The 27,415-nt window shown below is 47.1% G+C and overlaps 1 protein-coding gene across 1 annotated transcript; it reads left to right on the top strand.

Moving 5' to 3' along the window:
• On the top strand, nt 1-27,050 carry Vps33a (VPS33A core subunit of CORVET and HOPS complexes). Its single transcript, XM_021631374.2, has 13 exons — nt 1-155; nt 1,543-1,608; nt 2,056-2,183; nt 3,484-3,670; nt 7,417-7,533; nt 8,138-8,312; nt 13,434-13,627; nt 17,381-17,507; nt 19,586-19,653; nt 21,272-21,409; nt 22,483-22,620; nt 24,541-24,709; nt 25,238-27,050. Exons 1-13 carry the CDS (start codon nt 54-56, stop codon nt 25,414-25,416), a joined length of 1,788 nt encoding a protein of 595 aa, XP_021487049.1. The 5' UTR covers nt 1-53; the 3' UTR covers nt 25,417-27,050.
• The last annotated feature ends 365 nt before the right edge of the window (nt 27,051-27,415 follow it).

Genomic DNA, 27,415 nt, shown 5'->3' on the forward strand with positions numbered 1-27,415 from the left:
CGCGCCGTCACGTGACCGTGGCCGCGCCTGGGAGATTCGGGTGGCCCGGCAAGATGGCCGCGCACCTGTCGTACGGGCGGGTAAACCTGAACGTGCTGCGCGAGGCGGTGCGCCGCGAGCTGCGCGAGTTTCTGGACAAGTGCGCGGGGAGCAAGGTGAGGGCGGGACTCGGCGCTGCCAGGCCGGGCCCGGCACGCCTGTGCCAGCTCCCGGGGGCGACCAGGCCGCTGCTCTGGGACAGCGGAGTACGCTCCGCGTCTCCCAGCCCCGAGCTGTCATCCGTCCACGCCCACAGCCCTCTGCACACACGTAGTGAGAGAGGATGGAGCGACTTCAGACTTTAACCTGGTCTTCAACATGGATCATTTTGCCTATTAAAGCCCCCCAAGTTTACCAGGGAGCCAGACGAGATCGGGCACTCTATGTAGAATTTCCTTCTCGTTTTTTTTTTTTTTTTTTCTCCTCCCCGCCCCCGTGTTAGCTTTTTGAGGCAGGGACTCACTGTGTAGCCCTGGCTGGCCTCGAATTCACCGAGATCCACCTGCTTCTGCTCCTGAGTGCTGGAATTAAAGCCCTTTGCACTGCTGTTGCATTTTAGTTTTGATTCAGTTCCTGGCAGTAGGACTGTACCTGGTTGTGTAACCCAGATTGGCCTCCAGCTCTTCTCCCATTCTCCTGCCTCAGCCTACCAAGTGCTGGCGTTACAGACCGGAGCCATCGTTTGCCTAGCTGTGTGATTTTCTTTAAAGCATTTCTGTCTTTCTATTTAGAGATTTTTGAATCAGCCCCCACCCCCTCCAGGGAACTGGAAGTACTAATCTGAAGAGAAAAGTAAAATGGAGGTTTTTGTTTTTTGTTTTTGTTTTTTAGAACCAATTTTGGAATTATAGCTTCAAGTAAGATGGTTGTTTGCTGCCATCGAGTCAAGAAGACATTAAATCACAGGGTCCCAGATTAAACCCCAAGTGATACTGAAATCAGATAGATGTGGGCCGGTATAGAACCGTGGTATTGTATTACAGCTTTACAAAGTGTTACTCCTGGAGAAAGCAGGGCTCCCTGACCTTAGTGTGATCACGTCTGCCGTTCATGAAAGTTTTGCTTAGACCCTAGGCTATGAATGTGATCAGAGCCTGTAAAAAAACAAACAACAAACAAAAAAACTTAACTTCAGATTTTAGGCAAGTATCCCTTGGAGCTGGAGAGGGGGCTCAGTGGGGAAGAGAGAGTGCTGCTCCTCTAGGGGACCCCAGTTCAGTTCCCAGCACCTACAGTGGGCAGTTAATAACTGCCTGTAACTCCAGCTCCATTGGGGTCTGACCCTTCTGGCCTCTGTAGAGAGCTGCTTTCACATGCACAAACCCAAGCTCGAGGCCAGGTGTCCGCACACACACAGCTGCACATAGTTAAGATAAAATGAGGGCGGGTAGGGAAAATAAACCTGAAAACATACATTTTTACTATGTATAACTATCATTTTCGACTGCTATCGTTGGAAGTTCCTGAGACTATCTGAAATAAGGGAGTGTTTCTCTCTTACAGGCAATAGTGTGGGATGAGTACCTAACAGGACCGTTTGGACTGATTGCACAGTATTCGCTGCTAAAGGTAATCTGCTGTATGGGATTTGTTCAAGAATTAATAATCAATTGAACTTAGTATTGGTAATGGGATTTTTACACATCTTCCTGAATAATCACTCGCAAAGTTATGTGATCTGTACAAACACTGATATTAATGCCTGATTAACATTCTGCTAAGGGTGCTGCTAACTGGTAATATAATTGCCTGGCATGCACAAGGCCCTGGGGTTGATGTCTGGCATCACACAGGAAAAAAACAAACAAAAACTATTTTACACACAAGCACTGTCTTGTGGACCATGACCCTGTGCCTTTGACAGTTTGCTTAGTCAGGAAAGTTTGCAGGCGGATGCAGAAACAATGGCTTTGTCTTGAAGCTTGGTCCTTTATGTGTTTGGTTGGGACTATGAATTATTTGTAAATCCAAAGAGTTTAGGGTTTTTTTCTAGTTTTTTTGTGTCTGCTTCCCTAGGAACATGAAGTGGAAAAGATGTTCACACTTAAAGGAGGCCGTTTGCCAGCAGCTGATGTCAAGAATATAATTTTTTTGGTCAGACCCAGGCTAGAATTGATGGATATAATTGCTGATAATGTACTCAGGTACGTCAGAGCTTTGTGTTTTAAAAGGAATTGGGCTTTGAAAGTTTTTTTTTCTTTCATGTATTTATTTATTTATTTTGAAGGGACGGTGTTGCCATGGTGCTTGTCAGAGGACAGCTGGTGGGCGTGGGTTCTCTCCTCCCATGGAGGTCTCAGAAATTGGACTCGGTCATTAGGCTTGGCATAGGCGATTTCCCCTGCTGAATTTTCCCTGCCTGGAATTTGTTTTTATAATGGCTTAATGCTCTGATTCCCTGTCTTGTAACACCCCCTTGTCAGTGTTGGAAAGCCATCTTTTGGAAGAGTGGAACCAGACATGGGAGAATCAGGTTGGAGTGCTCTGAATAGCTTGAGGGAATTAACTTCACTCTGAGGATAGCTAAAAGTTCAAACCTGTGTCAACAGAGAGAACCTTGCCTTAAAAAACACAGCAGCAAAAACCTCAAATGATCTTTTTTTTTTTTTTCCAAAATACCAGATGTAGTGTGCTTAAATTTCATAAGCAAATAAGTAAGAACCAATTAAAGTTTAATGTGGAATCCATTTTATTAGAGGAAGCTCTCAGCACAGCCTGCACTCTGTAGCCACTGAAAGCCTTGACTGCACATCCTATTTTTGGAAGTCAGCAAACAAGGAGAATAGAGAATAGGAATTGGAAGTTAGTTCTCATTTTAATAGAAGACTGTTGGGTAAAACTGGTTTAGTTAAAGAAGCATCTGTTTTCAACAAAGCAGATGTCCTGCTGTAAGATCTGTTTTTGGTTCTTTCTGTCTGTATCTCTCTGTCTGTGTGCATGCATGTGTGCATGTGTTTGTGTGTGTATCTAGGCCAGAAGAGGGTGTCAGATCTCCTGGATCTGCTCACAGGCAGTTTGTGAGCTGTGTGAGCTGTGTAAACTTTGCTGGAACCAAAGTTTACTTAACAATTTGGGTATGAGAGTCTATGTTTTGCTTTAGAGATTTATGATTTTTTTATTTTATGTGTAGACCATTTGACTGCTTATATATATATGTACACTGTGTACATGCCTGATGGATGTGGAGGCCAGAAGAGGGCGCTGGGCACCCTGGAACTGGAACTATAGACAGTTCTGAGCTGCCATGTGCTGGGAACCAAACTGGTGTTCTCTGGAAGAGCAGCAAGTGTTCTTAACCACTGAGCCATTCCTCTGGTCCCTTGATAGTCTGTCTCTGTGTGTCTACCTAAGCAGTGTTTGTTTAGCACCTGCCAGGCAGTGGGAATGAACTAAGAAAAGCACCTTGTAACCCTAAGGAGCTACTAACGGCTACTTCCTTTGCAGTGAAGACAGACGTGGCCCCACCAGGGATTTCCATATTTTGTTTGTGCCACGCCGGAGCTTGCTGTGTGAGCAGCGGTTGAAGGACCTGGGTGTTTTGGGATCTTTTATTTATCAAGAGGAATACAGTTTAGATCTCATTCCATTTGATGGAGACCTCTTATCCATGGAATCAGAGGGTGCATTCAAAGTAAGTTTGACTTTTTTTTTTGACGTTTCCTTAACATCAAACTTTTATCTTACTATTTTTTTTAAAGACAGGATCTCATTGTGGGGCTCTCACTAGAACTCAAGATATAAACCAGGCTGGCCCGGAACTCAGAAATTCACCTACCTCTGCCTCCCGAGTATTGCGATTAAAGCTGAGCACCACCATGACTGGCCCTCAGGCTTTCATTTTTGTTAGAAGTGTCACACCACTGTTTGTATTTGCATCTGTGGTCCCTGTGAAGGTGAGGCCTACCTCACATGTTTACTAATATTGGATATGTTCTCTTTGGAAAATTGCCTGCTCATTGTTTCTACCCATTCCCCCCCACCTCTGTCTTTGATATGGCATGTGTATGTTTCATTCTCCGCCTTATTCCCTTGAGACACGGTCTCTCCCAGAACCAAAAGTGAGACTAGGAACCAGCAGGTTTAGATTTTGGTGGGCTTTTCCATTCACCCATTCTAGCTCCCAAATAAATGGCACAGAGACCTGTTAGATTTATTGGTAAGCTTTTGGCTCTATAACTGGGCAAACATGTTTTTAATGCTGGTCCTCTAAGCTAGTCTGGCTGCTTCTCAGCCACACGTTCCAAGTTACCTGCCATATTGGTCCTGTCTGGGCTGTTTCTCTCCATCAGGCCAGTTCCTCTTAGCAGCGTCCTTTTTCTTCCTTCCTTCCTTTCCTCACCTCATGGTCCCCACTGAGATCCCAAGCCCACCAACAGAAGCTGCACTTACTTCTCTTCTGCCCAGCCACTTGGTATCCAGCTTTTTTATTAACCAATCAGAGATAATTAGAGAGCAAAGTTTATACAACATTGGTCAGAGTAAGTGACAATGAACTGCAGATTGCAGCCAGATCTTGGAGCTCAGAATTCAGATTTTGTATACATAGAGCACTAGACCAACCCTCCGCATGTGTGACTGTGTGTGTGCGCATGCCTGTGAAGTGTGTATATGTATGTGTGTATGCGTGTGTGTTCATGGTATGTGTATGTGTGCATGTATGTATGTGTGGTGTGTGCATGCGTGCAGATTTGAGCCCAGGTATATAGGCTTACACAGCAAGAGCTCTCAACCACTGAACTGCCCAGACTGCTCCTCCCACCCTCACGCCCACCTTTTAAAGGCCTGGCCTTGCTCTGTAGTCAGTGGTCGCCTCACTTGCCTTTCTACACCTTAGCCTCCTTTGTGCTCAGATTACGGGCACGTATTCCTGTTGTTCTTTTTGTTTGTTTTTAATATCTTGTTTAGTGTTCATTCATGGATACAGTGCAAATCTATTTTGCTATTGTAGGACAAGGTCTCACGCAGACCAGGCCAGCCTCAAGCTCTGATCTTCCTGCTTCCACTTCCCAAGTATGGGGATTGCAGGTGTGTATTGCCACAGCTGGCTGGCTCCCTTTTTTTCTTTTTCAGGATTTTTTTTTATGTGATACTTGAGCTTTATTGTCACCCACATGCTGTAAAATTCTCCTTTATTTTGTTTTATTTTTAAGGATTTTTTCTTTCCTTTTGATTGTTTTTTCGTTGTTGTTATTTTATGTGTTATGGATGTTTCATCTACATGTATATACATATATGTACCACTTGTGTTTCTGGTGTCCACAGAGGCCAGAAGTGGGGGTCAAAGTTATAAATGATTGTGAGCTACTATGTGGACACTGGGAATTGAACCCAGGAAAAGCAGCCAGTGCTCTTAATCACTGAGAAGTCTCTCCAGCCCCAAATTCACCCCTTTAAAGCCTTCAGTTAAACCCCTCAACTCCAGCATTTGGGAAGCTGTGATAGATTCTTGAAAGGTTGAGGCCAGCTTGACCACCACAGGGAGGCCTCAAAACAAGCGAACAAACAAATATCAAACAAGACACAATTAAACCAGTAATCTGAGAGTGCTGTAGTGCTGAGTGTGGCAGTACAGGCCTTTGACCCCAACACCCAGGAGGTAGAGGCAGGTGGATCTTCTTGCCTGGTCTGTATTGGGAATTCCAGGAGAGCCAGGAGTACGTAGTGAGGCGTCTCAACCCTGCCCTGCCGGGCCTGCCCCAATTTTGTAAACATAAGTCATTTACATAGTTAGTTTTGAGTTAGGAAGTACAGAGTGATGATGAAGCCACTCCCCCAGCTCTCAGACATCTTTGCAGAAGCCAAGCAGATCTCCCCTCTCTGTTTCTTTGTGTGTGTGTGTGTGTGTGTGTGTGTGTGTGTTTTAAGAATATTTTAATTTCTTTTCCAGACAGGCTTTCAGCAGGCCTCACTCAACAGCACATACAATATTCTTTCTGTGTGTCCTCCGACTTTAGAACTGAGAGGAGTGCCAAAAGTTAACACCAACCCCAGCTCTGAACTGTACTTATCTGTGAGCCTTATTGTGTAATAGTGTCTAAACGTGAGCTCAGGCTCACCCCATCGGTTGTTCAGTGCGAGCACACAGTGTTAGTGCCTTCATTTTAATAACTCAAACCCAGTGATTCTAAAGTCGGCCAACCTAGTAGAAATGACAAGGGCTTCTGTTGTGTGGGTGAGCAAGTTTGGGGCCCAAAATATGAGCTTTTAAATATTAATGTGTAGTACTAGCATTCATCCTAAAATGTCCTGGTAGCTTGAAAAGCCACATGGGATTCCCTGTGCAAGGAGTGAGCTGTTGACACATAGGACTTCCTCACTGACTGCTGTGGTAGGCGAGGGCCCCAGGTGATCTGGTTCCCAGTGAGTGGCCAGTGTTATCACCATTCAAAGTTAAATCTGTTGTTGCTGAGGGTGTGGCTCGGAAATGGAACGATGTGCTTGAGGCCCTGGGTTTGATTTCCAGAACTACAAAAACGGGGAAAAAAATGTCATGCTAGGTTTGCTGGCAAACTCCTTAAATCCCAGCACTCTCGAGGCAGACACAGCGAATCTCTGAGTTTAAGGTCAGCCTGGGCTACATAGTGAGTTCAGGACAGCTAGAGCTGCACACAAAAACTGTCTTGAAAAACAAACAAACAAACAAACAAAAGTCTCTCATTAGCTTTGAAATCTTTTTAAAAGGGGAGAGCCTTTGTAGTAAAACAGCTTTGGAAGATGAATGAAACATGGACTGCCATGTTCTGGCATTTGGGAGTGTTTCAAAACATGCATTTCCTTGTCCCGACTGTTGTGCTGGAGAAGGCTAAACGCACCAGTGCTGGAGTCCGGACAAGGCTCTCGGTGTGAAGCACGAGCCCCTGAGAAGTAGTGGTTAACCCCTCTGCTGGTCAGAACCACACCTCCCTCGGCCCCTGGGCTCTTACTGCCTCTTGCTCCTGGCTTTGAACACTGAAGAGACCCCAAGGTCGTAGCAGTGGGGGCCTTGGGACAAAAGGTACCATTTGTTGTTGTTGTTGTTTTGAGACAAGGTGTCACTGTGTATCCTTGGCTGGCTTGGAATGCTGTGTAGACGAGGCTGGCCTTGCACTCACAAAGATCTACTTGCCTTTTCTCCTGAGTTCTGGGATTAAAGATGAGTGCCACCAGACTGGTCTGTGAGGAGAACCATTTTTACGTTTTCCATTTCATGTTTTTCATTTTTATCTTTTGCCTGTCTCGAATGGGGTCTCATGTAGCCCAGGATGTCCCAGGACTATCTCCCTGCTCCACCTTCTGTACCACCACCCAGCCACCATTTGACTTGTAAGTGGATGGTGACTGCAGAACAGTTTGAAGTAGATGATGAAAGTCCGCAATAACAGGCCTCTGTCTCCACAGGAGTGCTACCTAGAAGGCGACCAGACAAGCCTGTTCCACGCAGCCAAGGGGCTGATGACCTTGCAGGCGCTGTACGGTACCATCCCCCAGATCTTTGGGAAAGGAGAGTGTGCACGGGTGAGAGCCCTCTGTTTTCTAAATAGGGGTCAAGGAGGGGAACGAGAGACAGATCCCCGTCACGCGCATATTCTGCGGGGAGCACTCTGTCCCCCCTGAAGTGGACACACCGCTCAGCAGTCAGTGCTCACAGGGGTTTGTGAACAGCGCCACTGCGAGGCATTCCCATCTACCACGCTGTGGTTCTCTCCCTTCCTGGGGACTGGTGGCCACCAGCCTGTGAAGCAGGAGGAACCGAAGGCGAGGCTCAGAGCCCGTCCTAAAAATAACGAAGTCTGAAATAAAATAAGAAAGATGTGACCAGAGGCTCACGTGTTTCTCTCTGAACCAGCAGATAGCGCTGGTTACTTCACCGTCTCCAGAGACTGTAACTGCCTCGTGTAGCAGGCATCGGCTGTGTCTGACTGGGCCCAGTGGCCACTGTTGTCTCTGTGTCAGGTGGTTACTGAGGGCGCTTTGTGACTGCTGCTTATTTTATTATCAGTCTGGCCTTGGCAGCTTTTCTCTCTTTAAACTCCTGGTTATTGTTTTGTTTGTAGCATTAAGAATCTTAAACTCTGCTAGCTCCCAGGAGGCTTCCCTTGATCCCCTGTCTTGTTTCCAGCAAGTGGCCAATATGATGGTCAGGATGAAGAGGGAGTTTACAGGAAGCCAAAACTCAGTGTTCCCCGTGTTTGATAACCTGCTGCTCCTTGACCGCAACGTGGATCTGCTAACGCCACTTGCCACCCAGCTCACATACGAGGGGCTCATCGACGAGATTTACGGCATTCAGAACAGTAAGTGGGATGGCGTCTGCCTTCGCTGGTGGCTGGTGGGACAGCTGCATCCACGGTGTGAGACTGTTGCTCGATGGGTAGTTCTCAAAGCAGTTTGAATGTCAAGGTTCAAGGGTACTATTTCTCTTCTTCTTTTCCTTTCCTTCTTCTTTTCTTTTCCTACCCTCTGGCACCTGTGTTTTGAAACAGAGTGTTTGTAGTGCAAGCTAAATGGAATTTACCATGTAGCCCAGGCTGGCCCTTTGGCTCCCTGGTGTTGTGGTTACACTAAGGTGTGAATTATAACACCTAAGTAAAGATCCAACTTCCTTTTTCTTTCTTTTCTTTTTGTTTTTTCGAGACAGGGTTTCTGTGTGTGGCTCTGGCTGTCCTGGAATTCACTCTGTAGACTATGCTAGCCTCACACTTAAAGATTCACCTGCCTTTGCTTCCTAAGTGCTGACATTAAAGGTGTGTGTTATTACTGCCCAGCTGAAAATCCAATACCTAATGATGGTTTGAAAGTAAAGACTAATAGAATAAAAAAATTTTGGAAGCAAGTTGGAAGCATAGAAAGCTATTAATTCTTGCCCTGAAAAAAAATCCCAAAAATATCCCTTAAAGATCATCATTCCAGAAAAGATGGGAGAGCTTTATGTGAAAAATTGTTTTGCTGTTTATTTTCTAAGCAGTCCTAAGTAGCGCAAATGGTTGAGAACATTATAGCCTGAGATGTAGAGCCAGCTTATTCCCGTTCTGTACTGTGCTCATATGTGTGTGTATGTCATTGAGGCTCAGTAAATAAATTACCACCTCAGGACACGTAGGAGAGGGAAGTGGTTTAAAGGAGAGTGAGGCCTCTAACGGGCACTGAACTCATTCCTACTCTTTATCATTTGTTTATCATTTATTTACTTATTTGTACATTTATTTTGAGAATGAGTCTCACATTGTGGCCCAGGCTGGCCTGGAACTCATAGGGATCTACCTGCCTCTGTCGCCCAAAAGCTGAGATTATATAATAAATATGTACTATCATATTTATTATCTTTAAAAAATATTCCTAACATGTTCTTCGATAATTTCGTACATGTAGGTAGCATATGTTGATCATACTTGCCTTATTTAAGGGTTTTTTCTACATTTATTTATTTATTGTGCACACACACACAGATACCTATTAAGCAAGTGTGGAGGTCAGAAGACAGCTTTCAGGAGTTGGTTCTCCCCTTACACCGCGTGGGCTCTGGGCATTGACCCAGGTCATCAGGCTTGGTGACAAGTACCTTTACCCACTGAGCCTTCTCACTGACCCCTGATTGCTATATTTTTGAGACAAAGTCTTGATCTCTAGCCCAGACTGGCCCTAAGCTCTGGTCTTCCTGGTTCAGCTCCTGAGCCCTAAAAGTGTAGACTGTAGACAGTCACCCCCATATGCAGGCTAGTGTTTGGTTAGAAGGTTTCTGCTTGCTTGTCTTCTGAGTCTAAGGCTAGACACCTGAGCACACTGCTGATTCAAGCTGGGATTGATGCACATGAGCCGTGGCTAGCCACGTGTAGTATCACAGCCCCCGGTGGCTGGTGGAGAACAGGAGAGCTTCTGAGTTTGGAAGGAAGACTGACGTTTAGATGGAGGTTCAGGAGAGGAGAAACAGTGTGGTAGGTGCAGGAGTTGGGGGCAGCCAGCCTGTCTTGAGTTGATGTACACAGGTGACGAAATCCTCAGCGAGTGCTCAGGTGGGGGTCACTAGGTGGAAATCTTGGAAGACCAGAGTTTGGGCTTAATGAGTGATTGGGCCAGAGGTCACAGCATGTTTTCTTCATTTGGTCTTGGCAACATGATATTTAATTTGCACTTTTAAAATGTGAGGAATTATTAATAGTCTTGATTTATGCCACATCTTAAAAAAACAAAACCTCTGGCACTGCCTAGACCTCATCCCCACATGTGGCCAGGGTCCAGGGGAGATAGCCCCTTTAGACAAGATCTGTCCTGCTGCTTACCATGGATGGACAGACACACACACCCAGGCCCGCTCTCTGCCTGGGCCTGGCCTCTCGACATCGTGGAGCTGCGGATAGTTAAGGGTGTGAAACCCACAGAGACTGGGAGGCGGATGTGGGGCTGCTGGTTCCTTCTGGAGTGAGAAAGTCTAGAACTGACTGCTGCAGCTTTAAAACCAGGCAGGAAATACCTGTGAATTATTAACTGTAAAATGGCCAAACTGGCAAATTTTGTGCTCTGTGCTTTTATCATGAGAACAAGCATGAGGTGAGAGAGCAGGGTGGTGGGCAGCTGAGGACAGGGATGAAGAAACAGCTCCACAAAAGGTAGGAGGTGCTGGGTCCTTAAGGATGTGAGCAGATGTCTTGTTTCTGTTTTTGTTACTTGTTTTAAAAAATGGTATCTAAGCTCATTCTTAATTGGAAGGAGAGTTCATTCTAAGATGCGGGGTAACAGGTGGGAATCAGAGTGCAGTGAGGGCCTTGGCAGAGTGCACCAGAAGGTGGCTGCAGGAGAGCCTGGAGTTTGGGATGGGGAAGGGTCTGGCCTGTGAGTGAACCCCAGGATGGCTGTGCAGGAGGTGGGGAAGTGAGAGGTGGGTAGGGACTATCCAAGAAGAGAAAGAACATGTGTGAACTCACAGCCTCCTCGTGGTGTCTTTTTTAGAACTCAAATACAGATTAAGGAGACACTGGGAAAATAGAGCAAAGAAAACATAGCCCTTGCCTGTCCTTGTGACCTGACTTGCCCTCCTTTAGCCCAAACCACAGCATAGCATTCCATTCTTCTTGGAAGTCTCTTTGCAGATTGTTTTTTGGAGTAAACAGGGAATCAAATTGTACAAATTGTCATAAATTTCACAGATGAGGGACAGAAGACAACGTTATCTTTGATTCTTTCCATCCACCATGAGTCACAGGGCTTGAACTCAGGTCATCCACTGAGCCATCTCATGGCCGTAAACTTCACTTGTGATTTGGTATAATGATGACTGTTCTCTTAGCACATGTGGACTGTAATATTAATTTCTACAGTATGCTGCATTTGCCGAGTCATTCGCCTAACATAGGGCATTTGTGTCGCTTTACTCTCTAGGATCATAAAAGCGCCTTTGCCTGTTCCCCTTCATTGCTGCTCAGGTTACCTTCTGTTCTCTGTAAACGCTGGGTGCCAATTATAGAGGGGTTTTCTTCGTACCCCCCCCATAATGGCATGGACCTTTTCCTAATTATGAAAGCTGAGTTTTAGACTTAGACTTGTTCCCAAGTAGCTTGTATGACTTAAGTTAACCCGCTTATACTAATTTACATTCTGCCGTGTGCTTCATGACATTTCCTCAGTCCTGGCACACGCTTCTTCCTCTGGGTCTGGCTGGTGACTTCTCCTACCTCAGATCCCTTCCCAGAGCTCCTGTCTCTGCCAGGAGTCCTGCCTTCCTCTCCTGCCTTTTCTTTTGGCTATTTAGTTCTTTATCAAATCAACCAGAAGGTGAGGGAAGTGTATGTTTATAAAATATGATGAGAACAACAAGACCAAATCCAGATCCTGCTCAGCCACCCGAGGATAGAATTAACGATTGAATGTACAGAGGCAACCTTAACACCGCGTGCAAAAGATGACCCCAGCGGTTCCCAGATCCCACGATGCAGGGGTTTTGTGTTTTTTTTGTTTGTTTTGTTTTTGTTTTTTCTGAGACAGAGTTTCTCTGTGGAGCCTTGGCTGTCCTGGACTCACTTTGTAGACCAGGCTGGCCTCAGACTCACAGAGATCCTCCTGCCTCTGCCTCCCCAAGTGCTGGGATTAAAGACATGCACCACCTCACCTGGCCATGATGCAGGGTTTTTAAGGGTCAAGTGGTGTTAGTATCGTGCATCTGGCTAGATGGCTCAGCTCATAAAGGCGCCAGCTGCCAAGCCTGACGACCTGAGTGTGATCCCTGGGACCCAGATGGTAGAAAGAGAGAACTGACTCCTACAAGTTGTACCTACAATAACTGAAAAAGAAAAATTTAAAGAGTGTGTTAACATTATAAGATGCTTCATACATGTTCCATTACTTTCAAAGTTTCTGTCATAGAAGCCCATCAGCTCCTCTTGAGGACATCTCAAGGGTGGGAGTGACTGAGTTGCTTTGTAGGAACAGAGGTGGGAGACTCTGCCTGCACCTTCTTTGTAGAAGAACTGGAGAGATGCAGAACCTGGAGTTCATTCTAGACCAGGGTGGAGGCCGGAAAGTAAACATTTTAGGTTTCTGCAGATTAGAGGGAGCTGGGATCTGCAAAGCTCTGCCATGAACAGTAGGTTAAACTGTCTTCCGAAATAAGAGGTGTGTGTGTTGGAGGCTCTGAGTTCAATCTCTCTAACAAAAAATCAGAAACGAAACAAAGTGAGTGAATTTGGTCCTGAGGGTAAAGTTTCTGACCTGTCCTCTAGTGTGTGTGTGTGTGTGTGTGTGTACAGAACTGAAACAGAAGTTTCATTTTAAAAAACCCCCATGTTGGGCCTTGAGAGATGGCTTGCTGATTATAAAAGCACTGGCTGCCTTACAGGACCCAGGTTTGGTTCCCAGCACCTACATGGTGACCCACAGACTGTCTATAACTCCAGACCCAGGGGATCTGGCATCTCTTCTGGTCTCCTTGGATACACATGCACACAACACAGACACAGACAGAACACCCACACCCATAAATTAATTAACCTTAAAATCCCCGCCACCTTTTGTTACTTCTGGGAATGTTCTGGAGTTTTCTGTCTTGTTTGTTGCTGTTTTTGTGGGTGTGTGGTGCAGGCTGGCCTCAAACTCACAGCAGTCCTTCTGCCTCTGCCTCCAGAGTGCTAGGATTCACTGGGGCAGCTCCATGCTGGTGAGATTTTGTTTTAGAACCACAGTGGCAATTAGAGCTGTGGGTAGATGTTGAAAAGCCACTGTGCCTGGGCATGGGCTATGGAGGGTGAAAACACAGAGCTGAGTGCCCTTGTCTTCTAACACTCTTCCAATTCAAGATTCACAGCTTGGTTTTGGCTGACAGCAATAAACCGTCCATCATTCTGTGAGTTTAAGAGGCATTTTGCACCCAGGCATTTGGTCTCTGGTCTTTCAGTAACTGCTCAAGTGTGTGTTATGTCCAACTTCAGGTTATGTGAAGTTACCTCCAGAGAAATTTGCACCCAAGAAGCAGGGCGGTGGCGGGAAGGAACTTCCCACAGAGGCAAAGAAGCTTCAGCTGAACTCTGCAGAGGAGCTCTATGCCGAGATCCGAGACAAGAACTTCAATGCTGTGGGCTCGGTGCTCAGCAAGAAGGCGAAGATCATCTCTGCGGCCTTTGAGGTGAGGCAAGCCTTGGCTGCCGTCCTGTCCCTGGGGATGCTGAGGGAACAGCACTCCTGGCCCCCTATGGGAGCTTTTGCAGCTCGGACTTGTATTTGCCTGAGATGTTTAGTCTAAATCAGGAACAAACAAAGCATAACGAACTTTATTTGAAAATAATTCCTTGATGCACTCATAATTTTACCAACTATTAAAGCCAAAAGCAAATTTGCATGCTAGGGAGGTGGCCGTGCTTGCTGACTTTCATGGAAAGAATTGAGCCTTGGCTGAGGATTTGATACTTGGGACATTGGACATCTTCAGTGTGCTTTGTTTTGCTTTGTTTTCAGAGTGGATTGTTGCTTTGATTTTATAATCGTGAGTACTGAGACTGCCCCTTCCTGTATTATATAGAGCCCAGAGTGGCAGTGGTGTGTTCAGGGCCATGTCAGAAATAACTGAAGTGGGCATGGTTGCATTCTTTAACCCCAGTACTTGATACTCAGAGGCAGGTGGATCTCTGGCCAGCCAGGGCTACGAGTGAGACCCTGTCTCAAAAAATGTGGTGGGATAGAGGAATGAAGAAAAATGCTTGAAAATTAAAGGTTTTTCGCCACAATGTGAGCGTGTGTGTGTGAGTGTGAGTGTGTGTGTGTGAGTGAGTGAGTGTGAGTGTGTGGGGTGTGTATGCACATGGAAACCTTACCTTAGGTGATATTTCTCAAGAGGTATTCACCTTGGGTTTTTTTTTGCCGGGGGGGGGGTTGTTTTGTTTGGAGACAGGGTTTCTCTGTGTAGCCCTGGCTGTCCTGGATGCAGACCTGGCTGGCCTCAAACTCACAAAGATCACCTGCCTCTGCCTCCTGAGCGCTGGGATTACAGGCCTGCGCCACCACTGCTGGGCTCTTCACCTTGGTTGTTGTTTGTTTTGTTTTTTGAGACTCGGTCTCTTGCCCCTCAGCCTCTGCTGCTGGGCAGCAAGCTCCAGGGATCCTCCATCTCTCCTCCTCCAGTACCAAGATCACAAATGCATGGCGCTACACCTGGCCTTTAATTTTTTTCTTTAGATTTATTTATTTTTACGTAGGTGAGTGTCTGACCTGCATGTATGTTTGTACAGCACATCAGAAGAGGGGGTTGGATTGCCTGGAACTACACTATGGACGGCTGTGAGCCACCATGTGCGTGCTGGTAACTGAACCTCTGTAAGGTTCAGCAGTGTTCTTAATGGCCGAGCCATTTCCCATCCGGGACCTTCTGCTCTTTATGTAGATTCTGAGGGTCAAACTCCTGTCCTGATACTTCCTTGGCAACAGCTGTCTTCTAAGCCCCCGGTTGATGATTTAAAAAATGAAAAGAAGAAAAAACTCAAAACAGAAATTTTAATTGTATTTACTTTTTTGTCTGTTTAATTTATTTGGTGCTTTTGTGACAGGGTCTCTTGAAGCCCAGGTAGCCTTGGATTTGCTTTGTGGCCAAGATGGAGCTTTTATGACCTTGAATTCCTGACCCTTCAGGGATTACAGGTCTGCACCACAACACCTGGTTTGTCCAGTGCTGAACAAAGCCAGGGCTTCGTGTGTGCTGGCCACTACCAGCTACATGACATTGTAGTTCTCTGAGAGCGTTGTCAAAGCCCTATGTTCTCTTTGCCCCCTCCCGCCCTCACTGTGTAGTCCTGGCTGGGCTGGAATTCCTGAGAGACAGTAATATGTTTTCTGAAATGAAACCGTTATATTTCCACCAGAGCAGAAAACTTGCATATACCGAAGACGCTGCAGTTCATAGTACGAAGCAGCATTGAGTCTGAGCCGCTGCGTGTAGGCAGTGTTTGTTTGTGACCTGCAAATGCTCCACGTGTGTTTTCAGGGCCAAGGCTTTAGTGAGCACTGCCGGAAATGTGTTTCAGTTAATTTTGGATAATGCATGTTCAGAAACTAATGTTCATTTACACAACCCTTTACAGGCCGTGACCTACAGTGTAAGAGCCTGGCTGGGGCTGCAGTGACGGCCCAGCAGCTGACAGCTGCTCTCACAGAGGGCCGAGCTCGGCTCCCAGCAGCCTCACGGAATGCCTCACCACCCCCTGTCACTCCACTCCCAGGGCCTGAGGCCCCCTTCCGGCCTTCTCTGGTACCTCAACTCAGGTAGACATACCCACACATAGACACACACACAAGAACTCATGATTAAGCATAAAATAAAAAATTTTAGGCTGGGCTATAGTACACCTGTCTCATTTCCAACACTGCAGGTTCAAGAGGACGCAAAGGCTTTCTTTTAATTAACTAACTTTTCTGGTTCTAGGGGTTGTGCCCAGAGCCTTGGCTGTGTGCACAGTGGTCTTGTCTGAGCTACATCAGACACAGCTTTCTTGGTGTTTAGACTTTGTCTCAGGCCTGTGATAACAGCACTGTTGTAAATGTTCCTCTTTTTAGGGGGTGCAAGAGAGAGAGCATGAGTGTTGCTAGGTTTTCAGAAATAAGTTCCCGTGATCTTCTGTTAAGTCCCTTCCTCCTCCCTTGAGAGGGCGCCAGCGCTCTAGAGGTGGACATCCTCTGTGCTGAGCTGAGATCTGGCCAGCATGGCAGTGGCAGGGGAGCCCCACATGTGTGACAGACGATAATGAGATCAAAATCCCAGCCGCCCATGCCTCATTACCACCTTCCGGCCTCCTCCAATGTTGAGCCAGTTTATTCTTGTTGAGCTGATTTTGAATGTGGCAATCTGTACAATAAGAAAATGACTGTTTAGACTCCAGACATAGAAATTTGAAAACTACTTTTTTATGTTTCTGTTGTTGTGTTTGTGGTTGTAGACGTTTTCCACCTGTATATTAACCCCATGTTTCTGAAGACAGTTCTGGGTGACATTATTAAAATGTTCTCATCATTCCCAGCACTCAGGAGGCAGAAGCAGGCAGATCTCAGTGAGTTCCCAGGCCAGCCAGGGCTACACAGAGAAACCCTGTCTCGAACCACCTCCCCGCCAAGTTCTTATCAATAAGCATCATTCACTTTGTTCATGGGCTGGATTTACTTGAGGTTCAGTGCCAAATGGGATTTGTTTCAATTACACAGAAAATTTTTGTTGTTTGGCTTTGATTTTTGAAATGGTCTCCTGGCTGAGGATGACTTTGAACTTCTGGTCTTCCTGGCTTCCTAAGGTCTATAAGTCAGCTTTGGCATGCCTGGCTTAGACACTGTCTGCTGTTTACTTTCCCCTCTGCATGACACTTAATTTTTTTATATCTTAGAGCTGTGTGTGTGTGTGTGTGTGTGTGTGTGTGTGTGTGTGTGTGTTATACCCCCAAGGTCCCATCAAGTTAGGTCAGTGTTGTACCACTGCACTGTAACCTCAGCTACATTAAAAAAAATTTTTTTTGTGTACGTATGTGGTGTGTGTAGATGTGTGTGCTGTGGGTGCAGAGGCCAGCAGTCAGCTTCCTGCTCTCTCATTCTCCCTCATTCCCCTGATACAGCGGTATCTCACTAAACCAGAATCGAGGCTGGTGGCCAGCAAGCCCCATTGATCCTCCTGTCTCTGCCTTGTACAGGACACCCAGGCATGGGCCTGCGGAGACAGCTCAAGGCATCTCTCTTCCACCCTGTGGGTCCCCTGACGGAGCGCACCATCTCACCGTACCTACTCTCCTGTCTGTGATTTTGGAGCTGGGTTTAGCTGGATTTGCGTTTCCCCCTTGACGATGATGTTGGTGAAACGCTGACTAAGATGTTCCCCTGCCTCACAGTGCTGCTGCCTGTTGTGTTCCAGGAACGCCACAACGCCAAGACAGTCGGGGAGATTAAGCAGTTCGTGGCCCAGCTGCCCCACATGCAGGCAGCCAGGGGATCTCTCGCCAACCACACCTCAATTGCGGAGTTAATCAAAGATGTCACCAGTAAGTGTCTTCTCTTGTGGTTCTGACCTTGGGAAGGTCAGCTGTGGTTTTGCTGATTATTTATTATTTTGCTGTTAGGGATCAAACAGGGCCGGTGTCTGTGTAGCATGGAGCCACCCCCGTCGGTTCCTTTCAGCATTATGCGTGTGTCACAGCAGTACTGGGTGTATGAGTGTTTTAGATAGGGTCTCATGTCCTTAAACTTCATATACAGACAGGTCTGGCATGAACTCCTGCTCCCTTGCCTGTACCTTCCTAGTGATGGGATGACAAGTGTGTGCCACTGTGTCCAATTACGAGTGTGCGTGTTAACTGTTAGGAACGTTTGCCCAGGATGAGAGTGCGGCCTGGGGTCAGGAACATTTGCTGCTCTTGCAGCAGACCCCAGTTCAGCTCCCAGCAGCACATCACATACCTCACAGCTGTCTATAGCTCCACTCCAGGGCATCCACTGGCGTGAGGGCGACTGCGCTCACAGGCATGACCCCACACACAGACACACTCAGGTACGCATAAGTTACAGCCGCATCTTTAAAACTGGTAGATCTGCGACCGACTTAACATAGACCTGTGGAATAACAGAAAAGTGCTTCTCCAAAAGATTGCCCGTGATTATGGGAAACAGTTCAACACAGTGACCCTATGGGATGGATTACCTAATTAAAGCTATATGATGTTCTGGGTTTATCGGGACTCTAGTTTTGGTCCACTTGAAAACTGGCAAAGCTCTTATAATCCTAGATAGCATTGGGGAGGCTGAGGCAGGAAGACCATAAGTTCAAGGACAGCTTGAGCAACATGGCTCTCAAACAAGAGGGGGGCAGGGCTGGAAAAAAGCTCAGGCGGAGACTGCTTACCTGACATGGCAGCGTGTGCCTGCAGGCCCAGTGCTGGGGCACTGAAGGCAGGAGGATCCCAAGTTCAAGGTCATTCTCAGTTTACTGAGTCATTCTGAGTTCAGGGCCATCCTGGGCTACGTTAAACCTTACCCCTGAAACAAACTAAGCCAGGTGTGGTGACACATGCCATTAATCCCAGCAGTCAGGAGGCAGAGGCAGGAGGATCTCTGTGAGTTTGACACCAGCCTGAAATACATAGAGCATGCAGGCTAGCAAGGGCTACACAGAAAGGCCCGGTCTCAGCACCAAACAGCCAGCAAACAAAATAAACAAGAGACAGAAAGCAGGCGTCAGTCTGGAGAGACTGCTCAGTGTTAGAGTGTGCGGGCTCAACACAGCTGCCTGAAACTCCAGCTCAAGGGGCTCTGAAGGCCTGTTCTGGCCTCCTTGGGCATTCATACATGTGTGTACACACACACACACACATGCTCATACACATATGAACATGCACACACACATTTTCACACATGCAGACCACACACACACACACACACACACACTCGCGCGTACATGCACGTACATGCACACATAAACACTTGCACACACGCATGTACACTCACACACTTTCACAAGCACACTGCATGCACACTCATACTCACATGCACACACCACACTCATTCCCTCCTTTGAAAATGGTCTCAGTGATGGCTCATACCTGTAAGCCCAACATTTGGGAGGCCAAAAGACAGGGATTGCTATGAATTCAAGGACAGCCTGGGATACGCTAAGAGATCCCGTCTTAAAAATAAAATAAGATAGAAAATAACAAAAATTTGCGGCAGAATTGTCACAAAGAGCCTCACGCTACATGGTAAAGCTAAACACAAGTCCATTTGACTCGGTGTGTAGACTCTGAGTCGTGTGTTTGCTGCCGAGGGAGTCTTACTTCACCGTGGAGAATTAGTCCTTTGCTGCTGCTGACAGCGGGAGGAGTGAGTTAGCCCGAGGCTGTGCTCTGGGGGACTGAGTGCTCACTGACGCTAACCTGAGTTGGAAGCAAAGACCCCGAAGGAGCAGCATGCAAGTGTGGCGCTCAGTGCTCTGGGGGCTCCTGATGGCTCCAAAGTCTCTACCTTTTTGCTTTTGTGTGCCTCATTTCCTAATCCTGCTTCCACACAGCACTCAAATCAACTGACACTGTTGAATTTCTAAGTCAAAAATTTGCTGATTCCATTTTAGCGTCTGAAGACTTCTTTGATAAGCTAACAGTGGAGCAGGAGTTCATGTCTGGGATAGACACTGATAAGGTATGTATGAACCTGTCTACACCACAGCTGAAGTTCATCGTCGGAAGATTAGAGCCAGATGCTTGGTCCATTGTGGTGTTGTCTATATTGTTATTGTTGAGACACAAACCCACCATGTAGCCCTGGCTGGGCTAGAACTTGATATATAGACCAGGCTGGCCTTAAACTCTGAGATCCTCTTGTCTCTACCTCCCAGTTGCTAAGACTAAAGGTGAGCACCACCCCACCTGGCCCTCATTCTATTGTTTTGGTTTCCATGTACGCTCTGTGTGGGCTCACAAATGTGCGCACGCACACACATCTATCGGTGTGTGTTTGGAGTGGGGGTATAGGTTATTGATAGGAGAGTACCTGTCTGGCATGCCAAGAAATCTTGGGTTCAGAGCCAGTATTCTGTAGCCAGACTTGTAGCTTCTTTTATATTGGGTTCTTTTATCCACCTCCCTATTCCACTCCTCTCTCTTAGAACCCCCGTCCTCCCAACACTAGGTAAGAGAGAAAGAAGGTTAGAGAGGAAAGGGAGCATCATATCATTAGACTACTTCCTGTTGATTAGGGGTGTCAATTTCCTTGGGGCAAGTTTGGTCTTCATAGTCAGGGTAGCTCCAACCAGCAACAGCACAGGGAGCAGCAGCCACTGCCTCTCATGGGGCTCTGGCATGTATATACCCTCTCAAAAGTCCCCAGAATTCCAGACAGAAACTATCTGCAGCTGGCAAAATTATGCCCCTGCCAGAGCATGAGACAAATCATAGGCAGCTGCTATAGACAGTCTGAAGCAGCCCCATATCCCACACCTGGGATTAAAACAAAAACATTCCCATAACATTTTTATATTTTTAAAGAAATCAAAACTCTCACTACATTACTCCTCCCAGAACAAATAGCAACAACACACACACCAGCTGGGCCTGGTGGCACATGCTTGTAATTCTAGCACTTAGAGATGGAAGCATTTAAGGCCAGTTTTGGCTACATAGCAAGTTGGAGCCCAACCCAACAGCAGACGCTCTCTCAAAACAAAAACCCCAGGCTACTTTTTTGGTTTTGTTTATTTGTTAGGCAATTTCCTTAAGAGTATGTTACTATTAAAAATAGTGTATTGGCTCTCCTCTCTTGCACTCTCTTCTGCCTCTCTTTCTCTCCTGTTTCTCCCCCTCCATGTCTTTCTCTCTCCCTTTCCCCCTCTCTTTTCACATCCATCCAATAAATATCTTTCATATAAAAAATAGTGCAATTGTTCAATTTGCAAAGGTTTCTGTTTTTTAAAAGTATTTTTATCACTTTATGCTGGGTAAGTTAATAGTATATTTTTAGGTAGGCCAAGTCAGATAAACTCCAGACATTTGGAAGCCACTGCCTGATTGTCCGAGAGGTGGATGTGTCTGAGCACATTTGGTTGTCCAGCGATGCCCTCCCCATCTTATGCTGGTGTGTTTGTGTGCTGGCCATCAGGTTAGGGGCATAGGGGTGAGAGGCCGCACCACAGGAGAGTGTTAGGAAGTGTGTAAATGAGCCGTTCTCCCACACATCACCTTTCTCTGCCTTGGGGAAATATAGTGACATCACATTATGTTAAGTCCCTGGACTCGTTAGTCTTTTTTTGCTTCATCTCTAGGTCAACAATTACATCGAGGACTGTATTGCCCAGAAGCATCCTCTCATCAAGGTGCTGAGACTGGTTTGCCTGCAGTCTGTGTGCAACAGTGGGCTCAAGCAGAAGGTTCTGGACCACTACAAACGGGAGATTCTCCAGGTAGGGAAGCAAACATGTTTTATTTGCTGAGAAGGAAAGCATTACTAAATATAATGTTGTTATATTCAATACTATAATTCTCATGGCTGCTTTTTTAGTGTATTGTGAACACTATCTCGTTTTGTTTTTAAAACCTGTTGTTTGGCCAGGAGGTGCATGCCTTTAAGATCAGCACTCGGGAGGCAGAGGCAGGAGGATCTCTGAGTTTGAGGCCAGCCTGGTCTATAGAGCAAGTTCCAGGACAACCAAGGCTACACAAAAAAAACCCATTTTGGGGAAAAAAAAAATCTGTAGCCTGGCATCATGCCACACACAGGCACTTGGGGGACAGAGGCAGCTGGAGCCCTGTGAGTCCCAGGCCAGCCAGGTCTGCGCAGTGAACCCTGCCTGGAAAGACTGTTCTGCCCTTTGAATGTCTCAGTCACTGCTCAGTATACTGTTAGTTTTTGTGGATTTCATTGTCATCATTTTTGAGTTACACAAAGGACAGAAATTGTCATGCGATCCCAGTAGTCAGGAGTGAACCTCCGTTCCAGCCTCAGTTGCCCCAGGCCAGCATTTGGTTTGATTTCCTCCGACTCCCATTGTTCTTTACATACTGGGTGTTTACGCCCAGACTTTAGAGTGAGTGTGTGCTTCAAGGTTAACAAGACTGGGTGCAGTCAGGTCTCACCAGCTGACCCTTGGGCCACTTAGTGAACGTTACTATCAAATGGACGTAATAATGGCTACCTCACACAGTCTAGGGCAGCTGACTTGATTGTAAGACACCTAAGAGAAGGGTTCCACAGGGTTGGCTAATACTTGTCTTTTAAAAAACAAAATTCCATGTACAATATTTCATTATTAACTATCTTTCTTTGGTCTTAAGTGTATCTATTATCTTTTGTGAGCTAAGTATATACTCTATATAGATATGATTTCTTTAATGCTCAGGTTGGGTTATAAACACTGACTTTAAAGTAAAAATCTCAAATCATGCTTGAGCGAATATGAGGCCCCTCTACCCTGCCCTCCTCCATCTCCACACACCATGCCTGACCTAACATCACCACGAATGCCTTCTCCTTCAGACCTACGGCTATCAGCACATACTGACTTTGAACAACCTGGAAAAGGCTGGTCTGCTGAAGGCCCAGACTGGGGGCAGAAACAATTACCCAACAATCCGGAAGACGCTACGCCTCTGGATGGATGATGTCAATGAACAAGTAAGATGCATTCCTGCACTTGATTCTGTTAGTTTACTGTGGCAGTGTGCACACCCTGATGAGCACATCTGCTCCACTTTCTAAGTATCTTCACATTGATTTAGTGTGTGTGTATGAATGCATATATGTTGTGTGTGTGTGTGTGTGTGTGTGTGTGTGTGTGTGTGTGTATACAACTTGCAGGAGTTGGTTCTTTCCTTCTACCATGGCAATTCTGGGGCTTGAACTCGGCCTGCTGGGCTTACCAGCAAGCGCCCTTACTCCTTTAGCCTTCTTTCCAGCCTCCTTTGCTTTCTCAAAGCCATCTCCACGCTTCTGAAAAGCAGCACTGCATGTGTTGATTCCAGGTCTCAGCAGCAGCAGAGTGCTGTCAGTGGGTAGCTTGAGATTAATAAAGATGTGAACAGAGTGGACTAGCAAGAGCATGGAGCCCTCACCAACTGTGTCGCTCACAGGTCCAGGCCATGGACAGTCATAACTGAGAAGTCACAGCAGCAGGGGCTCGAGGGAGCGGGGCATACCCCATCCAGGCGGGATGATGCACCTGTGTGTGCTTGCTGCTGCTCATAGACGCCTCCTCCACACTCACTAGTCACCTGATGTACGCAGTCATGCCCAGAGGCCATTCTTCAGTTAACGTCCATCGCAGCAGTTGAGGCCTGCAGGACACATAATAGAAGTTATTAGCAAAAGTTGTCATGGGATCAGAGGGATCTGTGTGGCTGAGGCCTCGTGTCACAGACGAGATGGCAGGGCAAAACAAGCCACGCCACATGCTGCTGTCCACTCTCCAGTTGTCCCTTGGTCCCTTCCATTGCCCCAAATAGAAGTCACGGCACAGCTGCTGCAGGCTTCTGGGCACAGGCCCCTGGGGAGAAGTGTGGGGACACCCAGAAGAGCGGTTCACAGAAGCATCCAGTGTGTGTGGACCAGCCAGCTGTGTTCTGGGAAGGGGGCAGTTCCTGCCGCTGCTAACCCAATTCTCACAGAGGCAACCCTGTGGCCAGGTTACAGTCCTTCAGAAGGCCCCTGGAACCTAGCAGCATTACTACCATACTCTGTGCTTTTAGGCTGCAGAGAGTCTCCTGGCTGTAAGTCACCACTCCGTGTGATGTGGCTTAGTTGGTGTGTTCACAGATGAGGTTAGTTCACACTGTTCTGACCTTCTTCCCCTCAAACCCATGTCCTACCTCGCCAGGGCTCTGAAGAGCCTTCCTGGGCCCCACCCTCATTCTTTTAATCGCTACATAGTTTATTCATTGGTCCTGGAAGTTAAACCCAGGCCTTACACATGCTAAACATGTATCTAGCACTGAACTGTCCCCATTTCTTTATGTGTGTCTGCTGGGGGTTGGTATGGAAGGTGGGGGGGAGGTTTGACTCATTGGAGCATAGGCTAGCCTCCAACTCCCTATGTAGTGAGTGACCTTGAACTCTTGACCCTCCAGTCTCACTCTCCTAAGTGCACACCTGTAATCCCAGCATTCTGGAAGCTGGGGTAGGAGGATCTTAAGTTTGACACTGTCTGGACTGCATAGTGAGATCCTGTCTCATCAAATAAATGAAAAAAGTGAAGCCAGGCCGCAGAGAAGGCTCGTTGGTTAAGAGCATTTGTTGCTCCTCTAGAGGACCTGAGTTCAGTTCCCAGCACCAACGTGTGGGTCAGTCACCAGCTCCTGCACCTCCAGCACCCTCTCAACTCTGCAGGCGCCTGTTCTCTCACATCCAAACACAGAGAGATACGTGCCACACACATACCAGAAGTAAGCTCAAAAAAAGCTTTGGGCTAAGGATGAGAGTGTATCCAAGATGGGCCAGAGCAAGGCACAAGCAAGGCTTTTGAGTCTCTGTCTTCCAGTCTAACCTCAACCACCATCAGAAGGTGGCTCTCAGCCGCTGTCTCTCTTTAACTGTCGGCAGAACCCCACAGACATATCCTACGTGTACAGTGGCTACGCGCCACTCAGTGTGCGGCTAGCTCAGCTCCTGTCCCGGCCGGGTTGGCGGAGCATCGAGGAGGTTCTCCGCATCCTCCCGGGGCCTCACTTTGAAGAACGGCAGCTGCTGCCCACTGGGCTGCAGAAGAAACGTAAGTTTCACTGGCTCTCCCGTCAGCTACCGCTCCTATGGGTTGTGCACTTGTAAAGTTCCTAAGAGTCGGAGGGGAGTCGGTTGCTAATGGACTTTGTAGCCCTGCAGCTGTGCTGTGCCCTGGAGAATGACAGCCCTCAGGGGTTTCTGCACAGAGACCCCCAGGACTTGGGGTGTTCAGATCAAATTCCAGGGCCTCAAATGAACCGGCTGCACCAAGATGTACTTGACGTTTTTATGCTTTCTGTTTTTAAGCTATGTTTGTGATGTGTGTGTGTGCACGCGCGCACACACACGCACATGTGTCTGGAGAGGTCAGGACCGTCTGCTGGAGTTCTGGGTGGTTGTAGGCTGCCTGGTGTGGGTGCTGGGAAACTAAAATCGGCCCCTCTACAAGAACAATACACATTCTTAGCACTGAGACTGAGTCACCTCTATAGCTCTTTAAATACTTTTAAATGAAAAAAAAAGTTTTGAGAGGCATCAGTATTGCATGCTTTTAAATTCTGAAATGTTTACATTTTAGGCCAGCCAGGAGAAAACAGAGTCACGCTGATATTTTTCCTCGGAGGTGTCACCTTTGCTGAAATAGCCGCCCTACGTTTCCTCTCTCAGCTGGAAGATGGCGGCACTGAGTACGTCATTGCAACCACTAAACTGATGAACGGGAGCAGCTGGATAGAGGCCCTCATGGAAAAGCTGTGAGGTGTTCAGAGACGGGACAGGTTACCACAGAACGAGCTGCTTCTGGGTGCAAAAGGACATAAAGCCAAGACGCAGGAGGACAACAGCTACAGGCTCGCGTCTGCTGCTGCTTCCTCCTTCCTCCTGCTCTCTGTGCTCCTCATCTCAAAGAAAGGAGAGTTAGCTTGGGTAAAGAGACACTGAGCTGGCCATGGGGGCTCATGCCTATACTCGCCACATTTAAGAGACAGAAGCAGGAAGACTGCTGCAAGCTTGAGGACAGCATGGGCTACATAGTGAGTCCCAAGCAAAAGCCCTTTCTTCCCATAATAAAGGAAATCCTGTTTTGAATTTTTAAGCTTAAAGTCTTCATTAGCAGCTTCTGGAAATAGTTAAGAATGTGGGAATGATAGCCCCAACAGCCACGTGAATGTGCAGCCTTTAAAAAGCAGAGGCTGAGGGGCTAGATAGGAAAACAGAAGTGGGAAGTGTGACTTCTGACCCACAGCATTTTGTTCTGGAAGATGCGCTGTGCCCAAGATAGTGGTTTCGTGTTGAGGATAAGCCAGTGCCGTTGAGTATTTGCCCTTTCCTGCAGATAAGAGCACATTCATGTCTACCGACGGGATCGCAAGGCAAGCTTTGTTTCCTTCTGAAAAACAGACGCTTGAAGGCGCATCTTGGCGTAACAGAGTTTCTGCTGTCTGACTCAGCTGGTAGGTTCTCTGCCCACAATGGACTCCGATGAAGAGTGAACTGACCCCCAGGCAGCTTCTGCAGACTGACCGTTCGAAGGCACGGCTGAGCGTGTGCACGTTGTTAATGCCGAGACCGGCAGTGGAGATGCCGCTGTTGGGGCTCTGTGTCCTTTCATGTCCATGTGGGCCCAGCATCCAGCTGGTCCCATCGTGAGCGGACATTGCCCAGGTCCCATCCTAGGTGTGGTTTCTGTGGTTAATAATTTTCCTCTCACTTTTTTCATGTAGAATTGGGAACAATCTACTTCATGTTGTAAGTGAAAGGCATTGTGTATTTAAAAAATAAAACAACTTAGGAATGAAGGGCGGCAAAGACAACATTCGTTTCTCCTGGAGTTAATTCAGCCTTGCAGGGTGGAGGGACGGGGCACTCCTAATGGGAACATCCTTGCATAGAAATGTTTTTCTCGTTCTTGTTATTCCGGGGAGGTTAGTTTTTACCTTTGAGCCCCAGCAGTGGTCTCAGCTGCCAGAGTCTGCAGCCCACCTCATCCGCCATGCTTTCTACTCCCGGGATTTGGTGCAGGTCCGCTGAGGTCTCCTTGGCTGGGGTGTTTGTCCAGTGAGCAGAGATTCAGTTGTTGCTGAGTCTGTATTTGCTTGCCCAGAGCATAGCAAGGTCAGCGTCTAAAAATGTACCCAGCAGAAGACCCTTTTAAAAACCACACACTTGCTTCATGTGTATACAAATAGAAAGCGGTGGTAAGCGTTTGATGTAAGTTCTCTTAGTACAGAGCTGTCTTTGTCTCCTAAGAGCGTACTCTGAGAAAGGGTGTTGGAATGGAACACGTACTCTAAGAGAGGGTGGATTGCTTACACCATGTGTGGACTTTGTTGAGTTTGTTTGATGACCACTTTGCTACACCAGCTGTCCCCATTAAAGACATCTACACAGATGCTATTTTCCTTGTTAATTTATACATTCTTCTGTTGCCTTAAATAAAAAACGAACGACGCACTATAACTGGATTGGTTGTAGGGCCAGAGGGAAGTGGTCCAGAGAGGGAAGATTAAAATGGAACATTTCTTGAGAACTAGGAAGGCCTCCATGTGAAGTCTATTCCACTTCAGCTCCGCCTGCACTAGAAATGGGTGTGATTTGACCATGTCGTGCTGGTCTGCCTTGCTCCCAGTTGTACATAAAAGCCTAGCTAGAAGCTGGACATGGTGGCACACCTTTGCTGTCACCATCAGCAGGCTAAGGCAGAAAGATTGAGAGTTCAAGGCCAGCTGGGCTGTAGAGTGGGGCCTTGTCCCCCACC

This window comes from Meriones unguiculatus, chromosome 4, assembly GCF_030254825.1.
Source record: "Meriones unguiculatus strain TT.TT164.6M chromosome 4, Bangor_MerUng_6.1, whole genome shotgun sequence".
NCBI classification, from domain to species: Eukaryota; Metazoa; Chordata; class Mammalia; order Rodentia; family Muridae; genus Meriones; species Meriones unguiculatus.

Bases quoted from the DNA above. Each gene is read 5' to 3' on its own strand.
- Vps33a (XM_021631374.2), top strand. From the start codon at position 54: ATGGCCGCGCACCTGTCGTACGGGCGGGTAAACCTGAACGTGCTGCGC. The intron at 13,628-17,380 runs GTGAGGCAAGCC...GTTGTGTTCCAG, and splicing joins TCATCTCTGCGGCCTTTGAG to GAACGCCACAACGCCAAGAC. The intron at 22,621-24,540 runs GTAAGATGCATT...AACTGTCGGCAG, and splicing joins TGGATGATGTCAATGAACAA to AACCCCACAGACATATCCTA.